At 48.6% G+C, this 25,789-nt stretch overlaps 1 protein-coding gene across 1 annotated transcript; it reads right to left on the bottom strand.

The window, feature by feature from the left end:
- Window positions 1-371: 371 nt before the first annotated feature.
- On the bottom strand, window positions 372-22,486 carry LOC119956138 (stromal cell-derived factor 1-like). Its single transcript, XM_038783044.1, has 4 exons — window positions 22,261-22,486; window positions 14,118-14,235; window positions 5,357-5,434; window positions 372-430 (listed from the first exon to the last, which is right to left on the bottom strand). Exons 1-4 carry the CDS (start codon window positions 22,325-22,327, stop codon window positions 415-417), a joined length of 279 nt encoding a protein of 92 aa, XP_038638972.1. The 5' UTR covers window positions 22,328-22,486; the 3' UTR covers window positions 372-414.
- Window positions 22,487-25,789: the final 3,303 nt, after the last annotated feature.

Below are 25,789 nucleotides of genomic sequence, written 5' to 3'. Positions count from 1 at the left end.
AGTAGGCCAGCAGCACGGTTCGATTCCCGTACCAGCCTCCCCGAACAGGTGCCGGATTGTGGCGACTAGGGGCTTTTCACAGTAACTTCATTTGAAGCCTACTCGTGACAATAAGCGATTTTCATTTTCAATTGCGATGCACACGCTTAGCTTCATATGTTTCTTTTCAAAGGTTCAGACATAAGGTTGACGTGACATAGATGAAAGGCTAATAAAGGCGGTTGTCACGGTGAACCTTAAAGCATAATTCACAATGTATTGCTATAAACATTCAGCTTGTAAACTATATCACTACGTAACAACTGGTTACTGGGTAATATTCTGTGCGTGATGGCAGTCTGCGTGGAATACATAAGGGTGTCACATTTTTCTTTTGCCTCATCAGCACGCACGATCAGCACGTGCTTGTTACCTTCACATCATGGATTTCCTGAAAAGTAATGGAGAGTTTCATTAACAACAGCCTTGTGTGCCACGTTTGCTATGATTATTGGGACGAAGACGCCTCAAGCAACATTAACTTTAGCTCTCTCGTTTAGATTGTTAATTAGGTTCTCCTCAGCATTATTTAAACAGTGGGACTCTGGACGTATCTATGTGGAAAAAGGACACCTATAGCGAGGCAGTAAGAAGGTCTTGTGGCGCAGTAGAGTGTCCCTACCTCTGGACCAGAGGATCTGGATTGAGTCCAATGCCAGGACTTCTTGGCCATGGGAGAAGCTAAAGGAAGGCAGTGGTGTAGTCGCTAGACGAGCAATCGAGAGACCCAGAGTAATGCTCCCGGTTTGAATCCCACCACGGCAGATGGAGAAATTAAAAGCCTAGTGACGACCATGAAACCATTGGTCGATTGTTGTAAAAACCCATCCAGTTCACTGATTTTCTTTAGTGAAGGAAATCTGCCGCCCCTTGCCCGACCTTGCCTACGTGTGACTCCAAACCCACAGGCTTGTGACTTGCATAGAAAGTACAGTGCAGAAGGAGGTCATTCGGCCCATCGAGACTGCACCGGCTCCTGGAAAGAGCACCCTACCCACGGTTAACACCTCCACCCCATCCCATAACCCAGTAACCCCACCCAACACTAAGGGCAATTTTGGACACTAAGGGCAATTTAGGACACTAAGGGCAATTTATCATGGCCAATCCACCTAAGCTGCACATCTTTGGACTGTGGGGGGAAACCGGAGCACCCGGACGAAACCCACGCACACATGGGGAGGACGTGCAGACTCCACACAGGCAGTGACCCAAGCCGGAATCGAACCTGGGACCCTGGAGCTGTGAAGCGATTGTGCTATCCACAATGCTACCGTACTGCCCTAATTGTGATTGACTCTGAACTACCCCCTCGCGGGTAATCAGGGATGGGCACAGCCAGCAACGCTGAATTTTTAAAAATATTCGCAGTTCAACGGGCTGATTATCAGCACAGGAATTCTTCCACCAGTTCCCCAACCATTTTCCCCAGAAGGAAATAAGTGGGCGGGATTCTCCGTTCCGGCAACCGGCCAATGGGTTTCCCATTGTGGCCAACCCAGGCCCGGGCGTGGGTGCGCTGCCGGCGAAGCAGAGGGTCCCGCCGACGGAGAATCCCGCAGAGTGTGTCTTTGACACTAAAAATAACAAACAGAGGCACCAGGCTTGGGCCTTCCCCTTCAGCCAGAATTGGGCTACACCCTCAGCGCCGATGCTGCCATGGTGAACTCCTGACCTCAGTCCAGGGGTCACTGCGTCAAGCCTCGGAGGACGCTAGGCCACTGGCGAAACGGAATTGGGTGCCGATGTTTGTGTATTAAATTTAAACCTACCTCCTCCATTGCCACAACCACACCAGGCACCAAGGCCCAAATAAGTAAATACGTGGCAAATCTCTGCCATTTGAGTACTCTTTCAATTTGTCCATCCAACAGACACATTGAATGTCACTGGTTAATCCAGAAGGAAGCCCCAGCCAGATGTTAGCAGGGGGTGGAGGGAGGAAATACAGGCGAATAGCTTCCCATATAGACCAATGTATAACATATCTGTAAAATGAGGGAGAGTAATACTTCATGGAGCTAAAAGGAACCTAATGCATGGCTCAGTAATTATCACACACTGTAAAATATGATGTAATGTCAGGCGTAGTTGACCCATGTTGAACACGGCTGCAGCGAAACATGAGTGAAAGTGAGACTAGATGCCTGCCGTCTCAGCAGCGCCAGAACTCATAGTGGGCGCTGCTGGGACTGCAAGTCGGCAAAGCATCCGGATCCAGTTAAGTCCTGGGTTTGGGCATAAAGGGATTGGGGAGTTGGCGGGGGCGAAGGAGTTTGTTGGCCAGGGTGGCTACCAACTTCAGCGGATTTAATCGGAACAGATTGGGGGTGGGTGGAAAGACAGTAGATTAGCCATCGGTTTCCCCTCTCAACGAGAAATACAGCCCAGAGATGGGGGAGTCCAAAAGATACAGCCCTCTATTTGCATTGTACTTGCGGTGACCCATCAGATACCAGGAACATAGGATTTTGGAGCTGGAGTGGCCATTCAGCCCTTCAAGTCTGTTCCACCATTCAATAAAATCAAGGCTGATCTGGTTGTGGTCTCAAATGGATGTTCCTTTATTCCCTTCACACTCCCATAAACCTTGACTCCTCTGTCTTTCAGAAATCTACTAATTTGAACTACATTCATTTTCCAAAACATTGCAAATTTGCAAAATGTGATGAATTCAGATTCCCTTCGTATTCTAAGATGAAAACGTTGTTGGCCGTTGCCTTAAAGTCTTTCTGCTTGATTATATTGGCCTCAAATGTACCTTATTGCTAGGGAAATGGAGGAGAAAAGTAGGGGAATCTTGAACTGGATAGGGTGTGAGTGACACCACATCGAGAGTACTGGGTACACATGGTCTCTTATTTAAGGAGAAATATACTTTCTTTGGATGCAGTTCAGAGAAGCTTCATTCAGCTAATTCCTGGGATGAAGGGTCTGTAAAGATTGAGCAGGTTGGGACTATACCCACTGGAGTTTGGAAGAACAATAGATGATCTTATTGAAACATATAAGCTTCATAAAAACATAAAAAATAGGAGCACGATGAGGCCATTCGACCCTTCGAGCCAGTAGTGATATGCATCACTGTACATACACAAGGGATTAATGTAAATACACTACAACTAAGTAACCACTAGAGGGAGCACCAGAGATGTCATGATATGCAGACACGCAACCAATGGGTCACTAGAACAGGACACAACCAATGGGTAATCAGGACACCCAGAGGTGGCATTACCACAAGGGGGCACTACACGACCCATATAAAAAGGACAGGGCACACAGGCTCTGCCTCTTCCACCGTCAGAGACCTAGAGAGTAAGACAGGGTTGATGAACAGCAACATCACACCCTAGCACATGGTCGAGAGCAAGCATGTATAGTTAGCGAAATAGACTGAGTTACAAGAGAGGCAGATTAGCAGAGTGTCAAACTCATTTAGGAGAATTGTTAATCGTTCAATAAATACGTTAAACGTATCTCCGAGTCTGGAGCATCTTTCAGCAGAGCCTACATCAAGTGGCAGCTTATGTTACTATCAATAACATAACACAACAGAGCCGGCTTCGCCATTCATTATGATCATGGCCGATCATCCAATTCAGTAACATGATCCTTTAATCCTTTTAACTCCAATTGCTTTATCTAACTCCTTCTTGAAAACATGGCCTCACCTGCTTTCTATGATAGCGAGTTCCACAGGCTCACCACTCCCTGGGTGAAGAAATGTTTCCTCATCTCTGTCTTAAATGGTTTACCTCGTATCGTTGGACTGTGACCACTGGTTCTGAACTCCCCTGCCATCGGGAACATCCTGCCTGCATCCACCCTAGTCCGGTTAAAATGATGTCCCCCCTCATTCTTGTGAACTCCAGCGAATATAATCCAAACCGACTCAATATCTCCTCATACATCAGCCCTACCAATCCAGGAACCAGTCTGGTAAACCTTTGCTGCACTTCCACTGGAACAAGAACATTCTTCCTCAGACAAGGAGACCTAAACTGCACACACTATTCCCGATGTGGCCTCACCAAGGCCCTGTATAATTGCAGCAAGTCACCCCTGTCCTGTATTCGAATCTGCTCGCAAAGATGGTCAATGTACCATTTGCCTTCTTCACCGCCTGCTGCACCTGCATCTACACCCAGGCCTCGTTGCACATTCCCCTCTCTCAATCTATAGCTCTTCAGATAATAAGCTGCCTCCCTGTTTTTGCTACCAAAGTGGATACCGTCACATTTATCCCCGTAATCACTGATTCCAAGGAGTGATGCTGGGGACATATTTCCCCCATGGGGGATTCTAATACTAGAGGCACCGTTTCGAAATAAAGAGCCTCCCATTTAAGAATTAGATGAAAAGGAATTTCTTCCCTCAGAGTCATTACTCTGTGGCAGTCTCTAACCCAGAGAGCAATGAAGGCTGGGCCTGTGAATGTATTCAAGGCTGAGTGAGACAAAAGGGTGTCAAGGGTTTTGAGGGACAGGTGGGAAAGTGGAGTTGAGGCCTCAGTAATATCACCCATAATCTATCTGAATGGCGGAGCAGGCTCCAAGGGCCAAACGGCCTCCTCCCGCTCCTATTTTGTATGTTCTTAAGTTAATTATAGGCAACAGTAAGCAGCGGGCTGTAAATTCATTTGCTTTCTCAGATTTGTGGTGTCCTATTGTTACATGGAAATCTGTTCCCGGAATAATTGCTCAACTCCACCCGTCGCACAGACGAGAGTGGAAGTTCATTGAGGGGCCTAAGCCAAAGCAGCTCTTGAACCGAAATGAGACGATTGCCATCATTCCTGTTATTTCCACATGGCAATGATTTTACACAGGAGAGGGGGAGGGGGTGTGTCCCCGCGGATTAAGATGAAGATTAGCAACGACAAAGTTGAACCTCGCTTCTTTGTTTTATTGTCTCCACTGGGAAACAAAATGCCCAGAAACAAATTTCTTGCCGCAGGAATAACTATTGTTTCGCGGTCAATTGCAGTGACAGCAATGGTGGTCTAAATCTTGGCGGGATGGATACTTTCACGGACCATTAAAAGGTTCGTTGACCTCGGGGTGGGGGGGGGGAGGGGGGTGATTTCCAATCTCGGGGTAGGCGGGACTAGAAAATCCCACCCAATGTAACAGGAAGTAAGTGTTACGCTTACAGGAAATGCAGTGGATGTGCACAACTTTAAATATATCATAAATGGACATTTCATTTGATAAATGTAACAGCTTCTTATCAGTGCACTCGATCACATTGTTGACGTGAGGGGCAATGCAGTTGCAAATGATTTGAAGGAAACCGCCTGGTTTTGTGTCCTTACTGGTGTCTATTTCTAAAACGGAGCCATCTTGTTCTGGGGTGAATGCAGATCTGGTCACCGTTGATCTTCAAAGTGGCTCTGTCAAACGAAAGAACAAAGTGGGTTAGATGCTTAACACGGGAGAGAAGGTAAATCACTGATAAATCCCCCATTGAATCTCAGGGACCAGGGAGGATGTGTATCTGCACACACCCCGGACTTGCAGAGAGGAATTCCCCCCATTCGTTGGTATCTACTTTGCCAACAATGCTAGAGGGAATCCCAAGTGGCACCCAAGAGGGAATTTCAAGGATGAATGGGCGTAGCTCTTGGGAATCTCCCATCAGCTTGGCTTTGTTTCAGTCAGCGGAGGTTTTCCAGTTTCATAGCCCGATCAGGAAATCAACAGAACTAACTGCAGAACAGCAACATTGGGGCAGAGAATGGAAATGCCACACCTCATGTAACACAAGCTGCATGGAAAATATTGAGGATTGCAGATGATTCTGATTTCACTAACATCTTGCTCCGACTATAATCCACCTATGCCACAAGCTCTCAATGAGAACATATATGTAAACATGTGAGGAATGGGGCAGGTGAAGACTATTGAGTCTGTTCTGTATTGTGAGTTACTTGTGAACATGTTGACCCAGATCTTCTGGTCAACTGTGGAACAGGAGCACCCACTGTTGACTTAGATTTACTTCCCTTTTTTACATTGGAGTAATAGGCTCCCCCCTCCTTGGTTTGAATTCAGCAGCAAGTATGGTGGCACAATGGTTAGCACTACTTCCTCCCAGGGACACGTGTTCAAGTCCGGCCTCGGGTGACCGTCTATGTGGAGTTTGCACGTTCTCCCCGTCTCTGCGTGGGTTTTCTCCGGGTGCTCTGGTGAAGTGTCCCTTACAGCAGCGCCAAGCCCCCTTTTTCATCATGAGCTGGACACATGCCCCTTAGCGTCTACCTTCAGATGATTGACAAGCAGAGTTTCAAAATGTCCCGGTCACTCAGAACACTGCACAGCTTCCACCCACCCCTCCCGACAGTGCTCACCCCCTTCAACCCCTTCTTCACATCCAAAGCAAAAATGAACATGCCCCCCCCCCACCCCCTCTCCCCACTCCCCTGCCTGCTCATCCGCCCTCAACAATATTCATTGTTCATGCGAGAAATTAGCTGCATTCCCTTTGGGTCATCTTTAACAACCTCAAGATATCCCTAACTTCTCCACAGCCAATGAGATACTTCTCTTGAATAGTAGCCAAGAACGGAAGGAATTTGTAGCAGAGAGCATCAATGTCCATTGGTTCAAACACCGGGATTATTCCCTGGACCGGGGTATCCAGCATAGCCCAACAAAGTGGGACTAATCACTTTAGATGATCCATGCTACCTTCCCCCGATTCCCGTCCATTTTCCCCTGATTCTTGGCCACCCGACTATTCTTCCTCTTGTACGTTGGCCACAAACAGGTCCCGGAACAGTTGCATGAATGGCTCCCACGTTCTGTGGAAGCCGTCGTCTGACCCCCGGATGGCGAATTTGATTTTCTCCATTTGGAGAGATTCCGAGAGGTCGGACAGCCAGTCTGCAGCTCTGGGCGGTGCTGCTGACCGCCAGCCAAACAGGATTCTAAGGCGGGCGATCAGGGAGGCAAAGGCAAGGGCGTCCGCCCTCCTCCCCAGGAATAGATCTGGCTGGTCTGAAACCCCGAAGACCGCCACTATCGGGCATGGCTCCACCCTCACCCCCACCACTTTGGACATAGCCTCGAAGAAGGCTGTCCAGTACTCCACAAGTCTGGGGCAAGACCAGAACATGTGGGCGTGGTTGGCCGGGCCTCTTTGGCACCGTTCACATCTGTCCTCCACCTCCGGGAAGAACCTACTCATACGGTTTCTTGTTAAGTGGGCTCTATGCATGTAGCATTCATAACAACACAATGGAATATACTCAGCTTTTAAAATCATTGAATCAAATCATAGAATACCCACTGTGCAGAAGGAGGCCATTCAGCCCTTCAAGTTCAAAGATTTGCAGGTTAGGTCGATTGGCCATGCTAAATTGCCCCTTAGTGGCCATTGGAGGTTAGATGGGGTTACGAGGATAGGGCGGGGGAGTAGGCCCAGTCTTTGTGCTCTGTCAGAAAGTCGGTGCAGACTCGATGGGCCGAATGGCCTCCTTCTGCACTGTAGGAATTCTATGGTTCTATGGGGTCTACGCCGACCCTCCGAAAGAGCCGCCCACCTAGGTCTACTCACCCCCCGCCTTATCCCCGTAACCCCACCTCATCTGCACATCTTTGGACTTGTGGGAGGAAACCGGAGCACCCAGAGGAAACCCACGGAGACTTGGGGAGAGCGTACAAACACAGTACACAGTCACCCAAGACCGGAATTGAACCCAGGTCCCTGGCGCTGTGAGGCAGCAGTGCTAACCACTGTGCCGTTGTGCCGCTCCACCTTTGCTCCATTATCAAAATTGTGGAAATTTTTCAAATGATTCTTTGTGAAAGCACAAAGGGATAGTAAGCATGATTTCTAAATCTTTACCTTGAGCATTTTGAATCTTAATGGTTACAGCAAAGAAGCTAAATGGACATGAATGTATAGGATAACTAGAATAAACTAGTGGCGTGAAACATGTTTTTCACTGATTTTAAACCCTATTCCTTATTGTGCAGCAGTGCAATGGAATTAAGTGTATTATAAACAAACCTCTAACATTCCCTAATAGACTATGAACAGAAGTGAGGATAGTTTGCAATTTGGCATTCACCCACAACAATAAATAAGCAACAAAGTCAACACCCTCGCCATCAACCCAAATAAACAATCCACTCAGACATCTAGCTAAACAAAGGTGTTCCTAGTGCCAACCAATTGGGAGGCAGGATAGGGTAAGTAGTTCCAGATGTCAGCCTCATCGCTGATCCTGCGCTCCGTGGAATGGAAGCAGAAATTCCTGACGGAGCAAAGCAGAAAGCTGAGCACATTCCCGTGGCAGTTGTCTGCCCAAGTTCAGGAAGTTGGCTGAAGGCTGACCGTCCCTGTTGCCGCCCCTGACAAGCCAGTTTTCCCAACGTTCCTCCTCCAGTCATTGGCACTGCAGGTTGGCCTTCAATCTGCCCATGATCTCATCATCTCCTGGATCAGCTGATCCACACAAGAGACCACCCTTCGCTGATTGACCAGCTGACACAGTGTGAGGTTTATTGTCCATGAAGCCATGGGCGCGGTCGCACTTCGTGGAATTGGTTCTGACAAAGCTCTTGACTTCCCTTCAAGTAAGTCCATTGAGGAATGGTACGGGTTTAGTGCAGTCGTATTACAGAACTTACATATTGATAAAAAGAGACATGTTGTCAAAGCTTTTCATCTTGCACTCTTCAGGACAAATGCAAGAATGCCCAATTTCAAAGATTCACAAGTTTATGCTACAGAAGAGAAGGGGTGCTGGTTGTTTTCCAGGTCAATTCTGATTGGCAGTCGCTCTTTTCAGCAATGATTACAGCTGTGGATCAGTGTAGATAATAGTCGTTACACTTCAAAGAGTAACGGCGGAATTCTCCGCTCCCGGGAAAAATCGGGAGGGCCGTCGTGAAGTCGGCCGAGTTTCACGATGGCCTCAGAGGCCGCTCCTCGCCCCCTATTCTCCCCTCCCGGCGGGGCTAGGAGTGGCGCTCCGTAAATCTCGGCCACGAGGGCGTCCCGCCGAGAATGACGCGGCCGGCGCGCCTAATGACGTCAGCCGCGCATGCGCAGGTTGGCCGGCTCCAACCCTCGCATGCACGGCTGATGTCACGACGCTGACAGCTCGAACCTGCGCATGCGCGGTGGCCGTCTTTCCCCTCAGCCGCCCCGCAAGACGTGGCGGCTTGATCTTGCGGGGCGGCGGAGGGGAAATAGTGCGTCCGATTGAGATGCCGGCCCGACGATCGGTGGGCACCGATCGCGGGCCTGTCCCCTCCCGAGCACAGTCGTGGTGTTCTTTTCCCTGTACTCCCCCCCACAAGCCCCAAACGGGCATATCTCACCCGTTTCACCACGGCAGCGACCAGGTGTTGTTGCCGCCGTCGTGAAATGGTCCCGAACGACAGGCCGCCCGGCCCATCCGGGTCGGAGAATCGCCGTTCGCTGTGAAAAACGGTGAGCGGCGATTCTTCCGAGCGAGGGGGGGGGGGGAGAATCGCGGGGGCGTGAATTTTGTCGGGGGGCCCTCCCGCGATTCTCCCACGCCACGTGGGGAGCGGAGAATCGCGCCCTAAGTCATTTGAAGTGAAATAGATTGACCCTGAATTTTCTGGAAAATATAATAGGGCGGAATCTTGAGCCCGCAATTGCCGTCCGTGGGATTTGTGGCGAGGGCGGAGAATCTTGTGAAAATCAGGAAGTGAGATTCTCGCTGGAGATATCGGGTTACCTGATTTCCCCGCCTCTCGCTGGCAGGACCATGCCCACAAAGGGCGGGAGCCTCATTTTAATGAATTTCCACATTTATTAGTGGCCCCCCTTGCCAAATGAACCCCCTCCCCCTCACTAAATATTCATAGCTTGCTGACGCGACATCCTGTCGGCAAGGTTAGCAACAGGCTTGGCCAGGCATGAAGCAGTCGAGGGGTTCGCTCCAGAGCAGGGGTGGGGCGGAGGGCAGTATAGCCCTGGGGGGAGGGTCGAAGGGGGTAGAGGGCACTGCCCATTAGCACAGGTTGGCATTTCCACATGTCAGCATCTGGATACCCAAAAAACACCCAACAATCAATGATTCTGCCATCGCCCACATTTTTTTTTTTGCAGATCTGAAATAACTGAGCTGCCTTTCAAGGACCTGGTTCTCTCCGTTCAATTTGCCTTGTATCTTTTCCAAGCCCCTGGAGTCGAGAAATGCAGAGGAACTATAAATTATGGGATGTTGTTGTTCTCTTTCATTTGATCCATCAGTCGCTGTGGACTTCATTCCTCGTAGAGCGATCGTATTTTGATGGAGCACCTCTTGGAGGGATAGCTGGCTGTCTTTTCCCCTGTGGAACGTCCTGCTTTGCACAGTCCAGGTTAACAACAGCTTTATTCCCCTTCTCAGCTTCGCACAAGCCAGCTCTTCGTTTCAGCTCTTCATGACGCATGAGGAGTTAAGCCTCTCTTTGTTCCCATCCTCCTTTTATTACAGCTACTTTCATTTTGCTATTCTCTCAGCATCCCTCAACAATTCATGTGGAGTCTTTAGGGCAGCACGGTAGCACAGTGGTTAGCACAGTTTCTTCACAGCTCCAGGGTCCCAGGTTCAATTCCCAGCTTGGGTCACTGTCTGTGTGGAGTCTGCACGTTGTCCCCGTGTCTGCGTGGGTTTCCTCCGGGTACTCCGGTTTCTTCCCACAGTCCAACGATGTGCAGGTTAGGTGAATAGGACATTCTGAATTCTCCCTCTGTGTTCACGAACAGGCGTCGGAATGTGGCGACTGGAGGTCGAGACACGGAGAAGCTTCGGAACAGTTACAGCGGTTCGGTACCATCGGCAATGGTGCAATTAAAATTGGAAATTGTAACCAGGAACGGAATTGGAGGAATGCTGAGACCTCAGAGAGGGTGGAAGGGCTGGAGGAGATAAGGGAGGTAGGATGAGGTAATCTGCAAGGATTTGACAACCAGGACGAGGATTTTTTTAATTCCCAGTTCTTTTTTTTTCCCAATTAAGGGGCAATTTAGCGTGGCCGATCTGCCTACCCGGCACGTCTTTGGGTTGTGGGGGTGAGACCCACGCAGACACAGAGAGAATGTGCAAACTGCATACGCACAGTGACCCGGGGCCAGGATCGAACCCGGGGCCTCAGCGCCATGAGGCAGCAGTGCTAACCACTACGTCAGTGAGCACAGTGGTGAACAGGACTTGGTGCAAGTTAGGGTGCGGGCGGCTGAGGTTTGGAGGTGTGGGCATCGATCCCATGGTAAGTCATGGCAGCAATGGCGTTGACTCTTATCACCTGCCAATGACAGGAAGAGGGCCTCGGAGGTTTTGGTACTGGGCTGTGAAGCACTCTTACAGAAAGCTCCCCAAGTGTTAAAACATATTCTTTAATGATCTGCCTCAATTTGGACCGAGCTATTATGGTGCTGGCAAAATTCCATCCCATTTTCAGCTACATTCCCGGGTGCTTCATGTGTGTGGCCAGTGCCCAGCAGTCTCACAGCTGGAGCCAAATTGGCTGCATCCTAAATCCACCATCAGTAGGAAAGTCTGCGTAAACCATCCCTCCAGAGCTTTGAGAGTCCGAGCAGACTGAACACTTTTTCAACACATATCAATGCTGAACACCAAGAAAGGATTACAAATGGTACATTATGGTTCCAAAACAGCTTCTTCCCCGCTGTTGCCAGATTCCTGAATGACCCTCTTATGGACTGAACTGATCTCTCCACACATCTGTGTGGAGTCTGCACGTCCTCCCCGTGTGTGCGTGGGTTTCCTCCGGGTGCTCCGGTTTCCTCCCACAGTCCAAAGATGTGCGGGTTAGGTGGATTGGCCATGCTAAATTACCCGTAGTGTAAGGTTAATGGGGGGATTGTTGGGTTACGGGTATACGGGTTACGTGGGTTTAAGTAGGGTGATCATTGCTCGGCACAACATCGAGGGCTGAAGGGCCTGTTCTGTGCTGTACTGTTCTATTCTAATTCTATCTTCTCTACTGAGTAGGACTACACTCCGTATGCCTCACTCAATGACTGAGTCGAAGTATTTACATTGTCTATCTATCGTATGTCCTATGTTTTTTCATGGATGGAACGATCTGTCAGGACTGTGTGCACTTTTCACTGTACCTCGGTGCACGGGTAAATCAAATCAAAAATTAAAAGATGTTGGCCTGAATTCTCCAGCCGTTGGGATTCTCTGAACGCGCCGGTAGCAGCCCCCCCCCCCCCCCCCCCAGCCCGTGGGTTTCCCGACGTTATGGGGTGGCTTCAATTGGAAATCCCATTCACAAGTGGCGGGAGTAGAGAATCTCGCTGCCAGCGATCGCGCGCCGCCAAGAAACACGGGGCTCAGGGACTGGAGAACCCCCCCCCCCCCCCCCCCTCCACTATACCATCCAGTTTCCAGTTCTCAGCCCTTTTCTGTTGATTTACGCTGGATGTAATACCTCCCGTGGAGGCCAGGCTGTGCAAAACAAAGGCTTATTCTTGACCAGAAAAGAAGCCACAGCCATGATGTACAACACTATCGTCCCATTCCCGGGACCATCGGGAACTCTGGTCCCGCTTAATAGGGGAACTCAAACTCCGCAAAACTCTACAGGGAGATCAATCGACCATACTCCGTGGGCCTTGTAAGGGTTGCAACAATCCTCCCCGCCCTGCCCTTCGATCCGAGTCATCGGCATCGCTCCCGCGATGATGAGGCCTCTTCCGCCTTTTGACTCTCTGCCTCGAGTGTGAGGCAGGTGGAACCGGATCGGGAGGGAGGTGAGGTGAAGCGGACAGACGACCCTCGCTTCCTCAAAGAGCGCCTGAGGGTTACTGATGCAGGTGTCCTCCCAAAGAACAGTGACCCAGAGGCGGAATTGAACCTGGGACCTAGACGTCCTGAGGCAGCAATGCTATCCACTGCGCCATCGTGCTGCCCGACAATAAAGATTATTAAAGGTGAGGGGCCTTTGGCGCCCCCCACAATGGAGTGTCACTGAATTGGAAGAGTGGCCTGATGACAACAACTGGGGGAGGGAGGCTCTTTGCCAGCGAGAAGAAGGGGAGGTCTTTGCTGGTGAGAAAGAAGGGTGGCGCTGTCGGGTTATTTTTAAAGGATGCCCCAATCTCTGGCCATCCAACCCTGCCAGCATCTTCGGGTCCCATACATCACAGTTTCGGCACAGACCATCCCTGGCTCCAAACAATTGGACAAGTGTGGGATGATGGTGATGGGAATCGTGGCAGAATAACCGGCACGATTTGTCCCAATTTTCCTGCCCAAAATGGCTATTAGTCACTTCTTGATGGGAGAATTCCACCCCATATCTGACACCGACCCATGCACATTTTCAAAAGCCGTACTCATTGGCTAAGCCTCAAAAGTGGGAGCCCTGGAGTTATAGAGTTTGACAGCACAGAAAGAGAGCCTTCGCTCATCGTGTCTGTGCCGGCCGTCAAGCACCTCTCTTTCAAACCCCATTTTCCAGCCCTTGGTCCATAGCCTTGTATCCGGAAGCATTTCAAATACTCATCTAAATGCTTCTTATACATCGTGAGGGTTCTCACATCTACCACCCTTTAAGGCAGTGAGTTCCTGATTCCCACCACCCTCTGGTTTTTCTTTCAACCCCCCCCCCCCCCCCCCCCCCCCCCCCCCAAAAGCTCCTGCTCCCTTACCTTAAACCTGCCCTGGCTGATTTCTCCCAGGAGTACTGAGCCTCAGGCGAGAGAGGCCAGCTCAGCACAGGGCAGTGATCCATTTACCTGACCACAAGAGTCTTCCAATGACTCAACTCAAGACAATGTGAAGTGGCAGCATTGCACTTCACCCCAACATTCCTGCACTGGTCAGTCAGATGGCCTGGAGCTGGAAAACTCAACAGATAATGTACGTGTGAACACCTATGTGAGGACTGGGTCAATGGTGATATCATCTGCAATTGGCTCGCTGTCAAGTGACGCCATTGGACCAACCAGGAGTTGATTTCTTCAGGACTGAACGAGTGAGGAGAAGATTGAACATAACATTTTTGTTAATTTAAGTGATAGCTGCAGTAAAGATACGTATAAAATATTTGAATCGATGCATCCATGGAACTTACATGATTTGCAGGGGGCAGTTTGGAATCGGAAGGATCATCAGTTTTTGAATGCTGTTGGGGCTCAGTCGAGTGGTGCCACCTCGGCACTTGCATCTGTTAATTATTGACGATGGTTTTCCTGGCGAGGCAGGAAACGAGAGGTAGCGAGAGAAAGAAAGAAAAATAAACACTGTTAAAGGCAAACCGCATGTGCAACACTGCTACAAATGGTGCAGGGCAGAAATCTTTCCCTTGCATCTAATGTAAATTGTACTCCTGTCACTCACAACTCGGGTCCAAAGCATTCCTTTCACAGACAGACTTGCCGCACTGTATCAGAAAGGCTGTTAGTTGTTGCGACTCAGTATCATTTAGAAGGATCATTTAGAATCATCATGCAGAAGGAGGCCATTTGGCCCATGGGGTCTGTACCGGCCCTTGCAAAGAGCACCCTACTTGAGCCCACACCTCCACCCTATTTCTGTAACCCAGTAATCCCACCTAACCTTTTTTTTTTTGGACACAATTTAGCACAGCCAATCCACATAACCGGCAGAACTTTGGACTGTGGAGGAAACAGGAGCACCCGGAGGAAACCCACGCAGACACGGAGAGAACATGCAGACTCCACACAGACAGTGACCCAAGCCGGGAATCGAACCTGGCACCCTGGAGCTGTGAAGCATCAGTGCTAACCACTGTGCTCCCAGGCCGCCCAAGGAATAAGGCTACAACATTCCTTACAACCAGAATATCCAACTAAGTCAAGTTTTATTTGCACCACCTTTTTGGGTATGAAGCTAAATCGACAATAATAAACTGGATATTTAAAGTTTCCAAACTTCACATTTTCTTCAACAAAGGATATCTTTTTAAAGGAAGAAATGTATAATAGTATTGTGTGTACTTACATTGTTTACAATAATTAACAAATAAAATGACTGGATTACATTACTAATTGTGAAAACTTTAAAGGAAGTAATATATCATGGTGGCGCAGCAGTTCGCACTGTTGCTTCACAGCTCCAGGGTCCCAGGTTCGATTCCCGGCTTGGGTCACTGTCTGTGGAGTCTGCACGTTCTCCCCGTGTCTGCGTGGGTTTCCTCCGGGTGCTCCGGTTTCGTCCCACAAGTCCCGAACGACGTGCTTGTTAGGTGAATTGGACATTCTGAATTCTCCCTCAGTGTACCCGAACAGGCGCCGGAGTGTGGCGACTAGGGGCTTTTCACAGTAACTTCATTGCAGTGTTAATGTAAGCCTTCTTGTGACACTAATAAAGAATTTATTGCCCATTCCTAATTGCGTTTTAGAAGAGGTGGTGAACGACTTTTTTGTATCACAATCCAAATGGTGCAGCTACACCTAAAGTACTGTTAGGAAGGGAGGTCCGAGATTTCAGCGCGGCAACAGCAAAGGAATGGCGATAAGGTTCCAAATCAGAATGGTGAATGACTTGGAGGGGTACATGTTCCCTTGCCCCTCTTAATGGTAGAGGTCAGGGACGTGGAAGGTGACACTGAAGACATCAGTGACCAGCTGAGATGGGAGGAGGCTGAGCTGAGAGAAGAGAGCAATGCTCGCTGTCCTTGCTCACAGTTCCTGTACAGTGACGATCTCAGTCTGTGCTGAGCAGGGTTGGTGAGCACAGTTGGCTAGAAGGCTGGTTCGTGATGCGGAGCGATGCCACCAGCGCGGGTTCCATTCCCGTACCGGCCGAGGTTATTCATGAAGACCCCGCCTTCGCAACCTTGCCCCTCGCCTGAAGTGTGGCGACCCTCAGGTTAAACCGCCACCAGTCAGCTCTCAAAGAAGAGGGCAGCCTATGGTCCTCTGACTCTGGCGACACTGACATTAACATTGACAAGGTGCCCCGCAGATGGGTCATATTTAATGGAAATGACCTGTGGATGAATCAACCTCATTTCAAGTCCTCATCTTCTCCCAGAAAAGGGTGATGCATTTGCACAGTCCTAATCCTAATGGGCACCACGGTAGCACAAGTGGGTAGCACTGTGGCTTCACAGTGCCAGAGTCCCAGGTTCGATTCCCCACTGGATCACTGTCTGTGCAGAGTTTGCACATTCTCCCTGTGTGTTTGTGGGTTTCCTCCGGGTGCTCCGGTTTCCTCCCACAGTACAAAGACGTGCAGGTTAGGTGGATTGGCCATGATAAATTGCCCTTAGCATCCAAAAAGGTTAGGAGGGGTTATTGGGTTATGGGGACAGGGTGGAAGTGAGGGCTTAAGTGGGCCGGTGCAGACCCAATAGGCTGAATGGCCTCTTTCTGCACTGTATGTTCTATGTCCTATGTTCTAATCGACCTTGGAAATGCTGTCAGTTTGACTTCAAATCTAACAATGTCTTGGTGATTTGTTGTGTTGACTGAAGTTTGGTAAATCAGCTAAACCTGTTGGAAAGAGCTTTGTCAATTCGTCAACATCTCCAACAGAAGCTGAGCATTTGGGGTATGTCGAGAATGGCTCGTGGAAACTGAAAGCTAGATATTACTTTGATGCCTTTGAACATTAGATCCTGATGAAGGGGGAAGGCGAGTTATAATTACTGAAAGACAAAGTTCACCCCAACAATTGGAATTCAAACATCTGTTGTTCAAAGACATCTTGTAGCTGAATTTCCCATTGCATGCCATACAGCTCTGAAGCACTGCTCATTATCAGTCATGATCCAAGCTTAAATAACATTGGAGGTCAGCCTATAGTGATTGTGTTAAGAGTTTGGTTTGTATGTTTTCTGGCAGTTGTAGCATACTCCCTTGGAAAGGATCCCAGTGAGCAAAATCAAACCCTAATTTATCAATGTCCCTTTTTGGAGGTCCAACTTAAAGCAGTAAACATTTCATTTCAATGCGACATGAAAAAATACATAAAAAGGCAAATGCAATGTACCAACTGTTAACCGTTTATCATCTCCCTCATCAATGATCTTCTTTGCCAGATCATGAATCGAAGCTCAGGGACACAAAGTGACCAACTTTTAGATATTCCCGATCCAGTATAGCGCTCCCGCAGGCTCCACTGGCCTTCAATGGTCCTCATACAAAAATCTGTCTCAAGACAGACTGCGAAGAATTAATGTTACGCATTTGTATAGCTTCAATAACAAACGGCTGAAAAACTCTAAAATTATAAATCTCTCCGTCTCCTCAAGCCACACACATCCTTGGCAAGTTAGCAGTACATCTGGGTTGCAAATGCGATTCGCGATGTTCCAAAGACTGTTTTCTCTCATTGTTTTAAGTTTGAAAATGATGAAGAGAAATTTTGAAGATTTTTGAAATCCCAATGTTCTTTGGGTATGATTTTTAGCACCTCTCTCAGGATAGAGCGTAAAATAAAAACGTTTCAGGAGCTTAAACGATTAAGTAAGTGGCAGGATTGACATTGACAGTAAGTATTGTTACAGAATCATGCCTGGAACAATTCAGCGTGTGTCGCTCCCCTCCCTGTATCCTTGTTATTGGTGTTTAAGTTCAGTAAGATGTGTCAGCATTCTTCATCGTCCGAGAGACTCACAGTTCAATCCAATCTTGTCATCGTCTGACCTGTCTCACACATGTTTCTTTTTCTCTGGACGGCGATCAAGAGCAGATACCAAAGACTGTTTATTCCCTCCGCAGCCCCAACCCACCATCCTCGTGAAGGTCTAATTGCTCAGCACCGATTGAACCCGAGATCCTGAGGGATGAATTACACACTGATTGAGTGGCTGTCCACCTATTCTTCAACACAATCTTTCTTCGTGAAAACTTGCAAGTTGATTGATTCCAGCGAGTTTGGACCATTCCCAGTTGGATGAAGCAAAGCAGTGGCGAAAATGTCAGGGATCTGATGTATGGAAGCATTAGTGCTCTGAACGCAGGTGCACAGAATGCCCCTACACTCATATCCCACCTTAGAAAGGACGCTTTCATCCGTAAGCATTGACAGAAACTTAATACAAATATTAATAATAATCGCTTATTGTCACAAGTTGGCTTCAATGAAGTTACCGTGAAAAGCCCCTAGTCACCACATTCCAGCGCCTGTTCGGGGAGGCTGGTACGGGAATTGAACCAACGCTGCTGGCCTTGTTCTGCATTACAAGCCATTAAGGGGCAGCACGGTAGCATTGTGGATAGCACAATTGCTTCACAGCTCCAGGGTCCCAGGTTCGATTCCCGGCTTGGGTCACTGTCTGTGCAGAGTCTGCACATCCTCCCCATGTGTGCGTGGGTTTCTTCCGGGTGCTTCAGTTTCCTCCCACAGTCCAAAGATGAGCAGGTTAGGTGGGTTGGCCATGCTAAATTGCCCTTATGTCTATTTAGCCCATTGTGCTAAACCAAACCCTTAAAGCAAGCTCTTGAGAATTACATTCGTTACTTTAGTCAGTACGTGGTACTTGGAACTGGCAAAGTGCATTCCAACTGCCACACATCAAAATAGACGAGTTAAATTGTTATTACTTTCATTATTGTACAGATTGGCTCCTGATCTTCTCCGGTAGTTCAGAGTGTTAAAACTTCAACGTTTCAACAGTTCATTTGGAATAGAGCGTTGCCTGAGATCTTCAGGTGGCCTAGCGCGAGAAGGGGCAGTATATCCCAGGGAAGGGTCCTGAGGTCAACCCCCAACGTGAGCCCACCCTCCACCCAGGACCCTTGGAGGAGCCCTCCCTTTGAAGCCTAGGGGTGGCAGAGGGGATGAGCAATGAACTAATCGCCTTGATCTCCCTCGGGCTCCATCGCGCCAGGACAGCGCTTGTCAATACTCGCACCAGAGCCCACCCGGTGGAGTTCCTGCTGGGTGGGGGGGGGGGGGGGGGGGGGGGGGGAGGGTGTCGGAGAATTACAGGGATGGGAGGGTGATGGATATTCGGGCTTCTAGCCCATTAATCGCATTCGGATGAAAGCAGTTGAGCTGTTTGCATGTTCCCTTCGGCAAGGGACGGGAAGCCCACTGTGGTTGAGGGGGCAGGTCCAGAAATTAGGAATGGGTTTGCTGCCCACCACCGATCCCATTTTTGGGCCGATGCTGGATTCTCTGCCCGATTGGGATTCCCAATTCTGGCAGACGGGAGCGGAGAATCTTCTCCCCCCTCCCCACCCTCCGCCCCGCTTCCCCCAGTGTGACAGAAAGTGGAGCTGAGGATCATTACATCAGATCCGTCATGACCTCATTGAATGGCGGAGCAGATTCGATGGACAGAATGGCCCACTTCTGCACCAATGGGTGGGATTTTCCTTGCAAACCCGCTCCGTAAACGGCTGGCAAATTCCAGCCTATGCCTTATGGTCTTAAATACTGTTCAACTTTAAGCCTATTTGAAGTGACGGAGGAAGTCAAGTTTTGTCCTCTATCCCATGAAAGCCTCAGGATCTTTCCTGGTTCCTGTGGCTAGAATTTTGAGTTGCGGGAGTCATACTAAATGCGAAACAGCGTAAAATAAATACCGTAAAGGTGTGGCAGCTGGGGAGTTGTGTAAGAACTCATTTTGGTCAGCTGACAGAACAAAACCACTAAAATACTGCGAAAGAGACATTACAACATGTGTGGTGCATAAAAAATCAAGAGAACAGCATTATTCCCCAGTCGTGACAATGCTGCAAAAATTCCACAGGAGTTACCGACAGTGGGAATTCCGCTGTGAAAATAAAGGAGGACGTTTTCCTGATTCTGTGCCCAGGAACTCTCAATCACCTGAAGCCTGTGGATATGGGAAAATTCAACAGGTTGGAATCCGTGCCTGTAAATAGAACCCACCCATCGATCATAAGATGTCGGAGCAGAAGGAGGCCATTCGGCCTATCGAGTTTGTTCCACCATTCAAATAGATAATGACTGATCTTATACGATAATCATCAATTCCACTTTCCCACCTTATCCCCATAACCCTCGATTCCCTCACTGATAAAAAATCTGTCTCTCTCGGCCATGAACATACTTAAAGACCCAGCCTCTACAGCTCTCTGCAGTAAAGAATTCCACAGATTCACTCCCCTCTGAGAGAAGAAATTCCTCCTCATCTCTGTCTCAGCCTCTACACTGTCGTGCCCCCTGAGAATTCTACATGTCTCAAGAAGATCTCCTCTCATTCTTCTAAACTCTAATGAGCACGGGTCAAACCTACTTAACCTCTTTTCATAGGAAAATCCCAATTTTCAGGCCACTGACTCAAATGGATAAAAGTCAGCAGGCGGCAAAGTGGTTCGCACCCGGGTTCAATTCCGACCTTGAGCGACTGTCTGTGCAGAGTCTGCACGTCCTCCCCGTGTCTGCGTGGGTTTCCTCTGGGTGCTCCGGTTTCCTCCCACCGTCCAAAGACGTGCAGCTTAGGTGGATCGACCGTGCTAAATTGCCCCTTAGTTTGTTCAATACTCCGTTATTCCACGGTGGAGGAAAGAGCAGGTCAACTCTACAATTTTTCCATGAAGGGGAAGATGAAGAGAAGAGCAAACAGAATAGATTTTGAGAGCAAACAAGCAGAGTGGGCGGAACAGGCTGCAGATATCGTGAGACATCCGGGTAATTTAGGCACTAGTTCGACAATCCAGGTGGCCAGTTACATCGCCGTGCTCTGTTCATTCAGAGACTGCAAACGTTCTCAAAGCTGCAGCCTGGAAGAACGACCGGTACATCAAGGGGCAGTGACACATTTCACACAAGGAGACTCGCCTCCCTGCACCGCGCCAGAATCGATGTTAAAAGCCGCTTCGAAAATTTACTGCACTGTCAACTTGCCCAGGGAAGCTTGAGGTGATATAATGTTGACCTCGCCTTTAAGCAAATGCAGTACGTGCTGTATTGTGCTCACCTAAGAGGTAATTTTAAGAGTCTGTGGGGCAGGCTGCCCTGCTCGCTGTCATTATATATTTAAAATTTGGGCTGGACAAGCATTGTAAATCCATGAAATTACCCATCTAATGTTAATGAGATGCTATCATCCCACCCCACCCCCCACCCCGTGGAAATGTTGTCTGTTTCCCTTACAGCATTACTGAAAGCACGATTAAATCATCAATTTGCCAAAAGAAATGAATCTCACTGGGCATCGCCAGGTTTCCAATGCTGACAAAACATCTTCCGCATTTAAAATTTTACTCTGCAAGAAAAAATGGTGACAGCTAAATGGCTTCACGCCGCCTTTACCCCAAGTTTGTCCTCGCTGCATATTTTAAAACTGGATGACGCTTTAAGAAATTGATCAGCAAATCGTGACAAAACTGTTGAATTTTTCAGTTGCTTCATTGAAAAAGCGGGTTTTTTTTTAAAAGAGAGAAGAGTTGAAGTAAGTGGAACTTCTCTCGCTGTTTAAGGATGGCCATTCAATAAGCAGATCGAAAAAGCAGCAATGATCCTCGGGGATGGAGTGTTCCCCTTCATTCAGATGGCAAGTACCATTGCCACTCAAAATGGATCCTCTCCCACACATGACAATCCCATCACTGGCTAGACAGACCCTAGAATCTTCATCGTCACAGCAGAGACGGGTCACTAAAATTCACCTGAGCAACAAACTGTTCTGAAGGTCATCCGGGCTGGAGATAGTGAACATCCCCCTCAGAAAACACAAATCCTTTCACTATAAGCGAGAACAGCAATGCAGATAGACAGACAAATCCAGTCATTCCAAAAGCCAGGTCATTAGTAAAGCATAGTTTCAAAAAAAACTAATTGAACAATTTATTTTAAAACTTTCAAAGTGTAACAAGAGGTGCCAAAATAATTTAGTATGTTATTCAAAGACTGCGCTGGAAGTTGATGCGAGAACAATAAAGTTTGAAAAAGTATCAAACGTTATCTAAATGGGGATGCAAAATATATCTGTCCCTCATTCTCTGGAGGTGCCATTAAAGACAGGTAAGGGAACCGAGACGCAGCGTAGAAGCTTCCAAGTTTCTCTTTTTAGAAAAGTACGGAATCTGGATGCGCACAAGAAAATTCGTTGACTGAAAACAATTTTTACAACAACCAGCTTTCTTTCTCAACCTTTTGTGATGGCGTTACTTTGATATTATACGTTTGCTTCTCATCATCTGTTCCTTTTCACACAGAGCACAATTTTCAATTCACACTGCGAATAAGCAGCGATGTGTTCGGAATACTAATAATCGGGTTCTCCCATCGTAATCTGCATATCAGCAATTAAGTAAGTAATGGTCACTTACCCCAGGAGAAGTTGATGCAGGCTACCCCGACCAGAAGGGCAAGGAACACACAACTTTTCACATTCATGTTGGGTAGTTTGGAGAGCTTTGTACAGCACAGCCTCCACTGATTGAGATGTCACAATTTCAAATTATTTCCAGCCTAAATGTAGCTCTGCAGTTGGAAAGAATCCACCCCCATCCCAACTTTTTATTGGATGGAAAGGGAATACCCAGGATGGTAGTTTATCAAAAAGTGGCAAGGTGATTACATTTGCCTTCTTTCCCAATAACTAGACTAGGCTCAGCCCCAATGAAACAAGGCTAAAGAAATGCAAGGCTGGGCAATGTCCTGTGATAATCTGATACATTGCTCCCATTTATTTTTTAACCATGCGAGTCCACAGTCGGAGCCATGTCAGCCTGTGCATTCTTCCTGTGAAGAAGAGCATTCGTTCGCTTCTAATCTGCATCTCCAGGCTCTGGAAATGCTCTCGCAAATCCATTTGTTATGGCCTCAACCCCCACCCCAGATGAAGAGGAATTCAGGTATTGTCCTCTATCAGACTCACTCCTGACCCAGTGCTGGTGTGAGCTGCATACCAGATAGCAGACGGAATGAGTACAAAGGACAGACCCCTCAACGTTATCGCTCAGGAGCTGGTTTAGCACAGGGCTAAAGAGCTGGCTTTTAAAGCAGACCAAGGCAGGCCAGCAGCACGGTTCAATTCCCGTGCCAGCCTCCCGAACAGGCGCCGGAATGTGGCGACTAGGGGCTTTTCACAGTAACTTCATTTGACGCCTACTTGTGACAATAAGCGATTTTCATTTCATTTCATTTCAGGATGCATGCATCACCCCAAAAAAGAAGAGACAATTCTACAATTGGAAAAAAGCAGGCCAGTTGGATGGAATAAACTCCAGTTTTTTTTTTCCAGTATCACCAACATTTAAAAAAATTGAATTCACAGATACCCTTTCACTCTCTTCAACCGGGGCATAAATAACCTTGAAACTGCGTACAGCGCTGAGGCGCATTGATAACACGGTCCGTATTGCAAGCTATAACTGTCTGCTCTAATGAAGATTAACTGATTGTTTCCATTTCATCAGTATTAATTGCACATTCCACTTATGAATCAAAATTTGATTTGTGTCATTGTTTTCAAAACAGTTCTTTCTTCTGAAAATTTGTCCTTCCATTGACAGACGAGGCTAATTAGACTGGGCCTCTCCCCAGTTAGGGGGCCAGGCGGTCCAGTAGGTTAACAAACACAGCCCATGCACTTAGGGTAAAGCATCCTCCCTCGGACAGGGCATTGGAGACTTACCAAGATTAATTTAATTATGCAACTCCACAAGACTTATATCACATTTGACAGGAAACAAAAGGATTGTTCAATGGAAGTGCCCCTCCATGGCAGTAGAAAGAGACATTGAGTTGAATTCTCACATTGCAAGACTAAGTCCCATGGTAGGGGGGGGACGAGAATATGAAGCGTTTCCTATTGTCTGGGCAGGCGGGAAAACGCGGCAAACCGTCCAGCCCCCACCTCATTAATTATCCACCCGGATGTTTTACGCCGTACTCAGTTGGGGGTCAGGCCTGGATGGCGTGGTGTCCCTCAACGTGTCCAGGTGCCACATTGAAAAGGCGCCCAACATCACCAGCCCATTACTGAAGAAAGAAGGTCAACCTGTGGGAAATGAAGATAGGTTTCCGGGAGACCTTCGAGGCCTTCGAACGAAGATGGATCTCCAGGGACATTCCGAGGCTGGAAGATAGGCCAGCTCCAGGACGCCCAAACTGGAAGGTCCACCTGCAGATGCTCCCACCACCCAATGCTGTGGTGTTCCAGGATTACAGGCGACCTTCATCCTGAACTTCAGAGGCAGCCCCAGGCATTGTTGAAGCGGGCGCCGACAGCGCACGGCAAATGTGTTCTCCCGACAACATCGCAGAGAATCTGGTGTGTGGGGGGGGGGGGGGGGGGGGGGGGGGGGGGGGGGGGGGGGGGGGGGGGGGGGCGGGGGGGGAGGGTCAGACTTTCACCTGCATCCATTGACAGGATGCAAATGAGGTTCCCACCGGCCTCTGGTGGGTTTACTGACCATAGCGGAAGGTCCTGCTGTGAATTCACACCGGCATGAAACCAATTTCTGGGCCTCCTACCATATTCCCCCCCCCCCCCCCCCCCATATCCCCCAACCCCACCCCCCCCCCTCACCCCCACCTGTCTCCAGTACCACTGAGGGAGTTCCACCCAGAATTGAAACCGTACCAGCCTCCCCGGACAGGCGCCGGAATGTGGCGACTAGGGGCTTTTCACAGTAACTTCATTGAAGCCTACTCGTGACAATAAGCGATTTTCATTTTCATTTTCATTTTCAAACACAGCTGAGACAAATCACTGCCTATTTTTTGCCTGATTGTGTTCATGTGATGCATCTTGGGATATTTTCCTACGCTAGAGGCGCTACATAGATGCAAGTTGCTCGGGGTTAAATGACGAGAAAGGTTGCATGAACCTGACCTATTTTCTCTTGGAATATAGATGGAGGGACGATCTGACTGATGTCTGCAGAATGACGAAAGAACTCGATGTGGCTCAGACCAACTTCCAGAACTCGAATATGTAACCTAAACTGAGACTTCAGTCGAGGACTGAGAGGGTGCTGCATTGCCACAGGTGTCAGGTGAGATCTTAAATCGAGACCATGTTCAGATGGACAATACTATTTAAAGAGGAGCCCAATGAGTGCGTAGCCAATCCCGCAAACAATTGAAATCATTTGGTGATTGGAGGATTTTCCTGTGTGCCAATTGACTGTCCCTTTGGCCTGCATAATCAGAGTGGCTGCACTTCCAAAGTCATTAATTAGAGATGAATCTATTTGAAACATTCTGAGGATATAAAAGGTGGGAAAGAATTGCAGATCTTTTTTTCATTCTAGTATCCCTGCAGTGCAGATGGAAGCCATTCAGCCCATCTAGTCTGCACCGACCCTCCGAAAGGGCATGCCACCTTGGCCCACTTTCCTGCCCTATCCCCGTAAGCATTGATCATGGCCAATCCACAATACCTGCACATCTTTGGACTGTGGGAGGAAACCGGGGCGTTCGGACGAAACCCATGCAGACACGGGGAGAACGCACAAACTCCACACTGTCGGCGAGAATGGAAACCAGACATGATGACCATGCGGTGGGGTGGGGGGGGGGGGTGGTTTGGAGGCCATTGGAGACCCAGGGTGGTCGGGTGGTCAGGTTGGTATTTCCAGGATGGTACCAGGGGCAATGCCAGAGGCAAGTGCCAGAATGCTAGGGGGCAGTGCCAAGGGCCGCAGCCTGGCCTCAGAGGGGTCGTGGCCATGAAGGGGGAGGGGAATTGAGGGGGGGGGGCCTGAAAGGGGGACATGAAGAGGGCGAATGAAGATGGAGCCTGAAGGGGGGGACCTGAAGGGGACGCATGGAGGGGTGTGGCTGAAAGTTGGAGGGGGTGGCTGAAGGGGAGGGCCTTAACTGGGGAGCCCTCGGTGACCCCATGGC

Source organism: Scyliorhinus canicula, chromosome 22 (genome assembly GCF_902713615.1).
Source record: "Scyliorhinus canicula chromosome 22, sScyCan1.1, whole genome shotgun sequence".
Lineage (NCBI taxonomy): Eukaryota > Metazoa > Chordata > Chondrichthyes > Carcharhiniformes > Scyliorhinidae > Scyliorhinus > Scyliorhinus canicula.
This window is presented reverse-complemented; position numbering and strand designations above follow the sequence as displayed.

Bases quoted from the DNA above. Each gene is read 5' to 3' on its own strand.
- LOC119956138 (XM_038783044.1), bottom strand. From the start codon at position 22,327: ATGAATGTGAAAAGTTGTGTGTTCCTTGCCCTTCTGGTCGGGGTAGCC. The intron at 14,236-22,260 runs GTAAGTGACCAT...CTGCCTCGCCAG, and splicing joins CTGCATCAACTTCTCCTGGG to GAAAACCATCGTCAATAATT. The intron at 5,435-14,117 runs GTAAGTTCCATG...TTCGTTTGACAG, and splicing joins AACTGCCCCCTGCAAATCAT to AGCCACTTTGAAGATCAACG.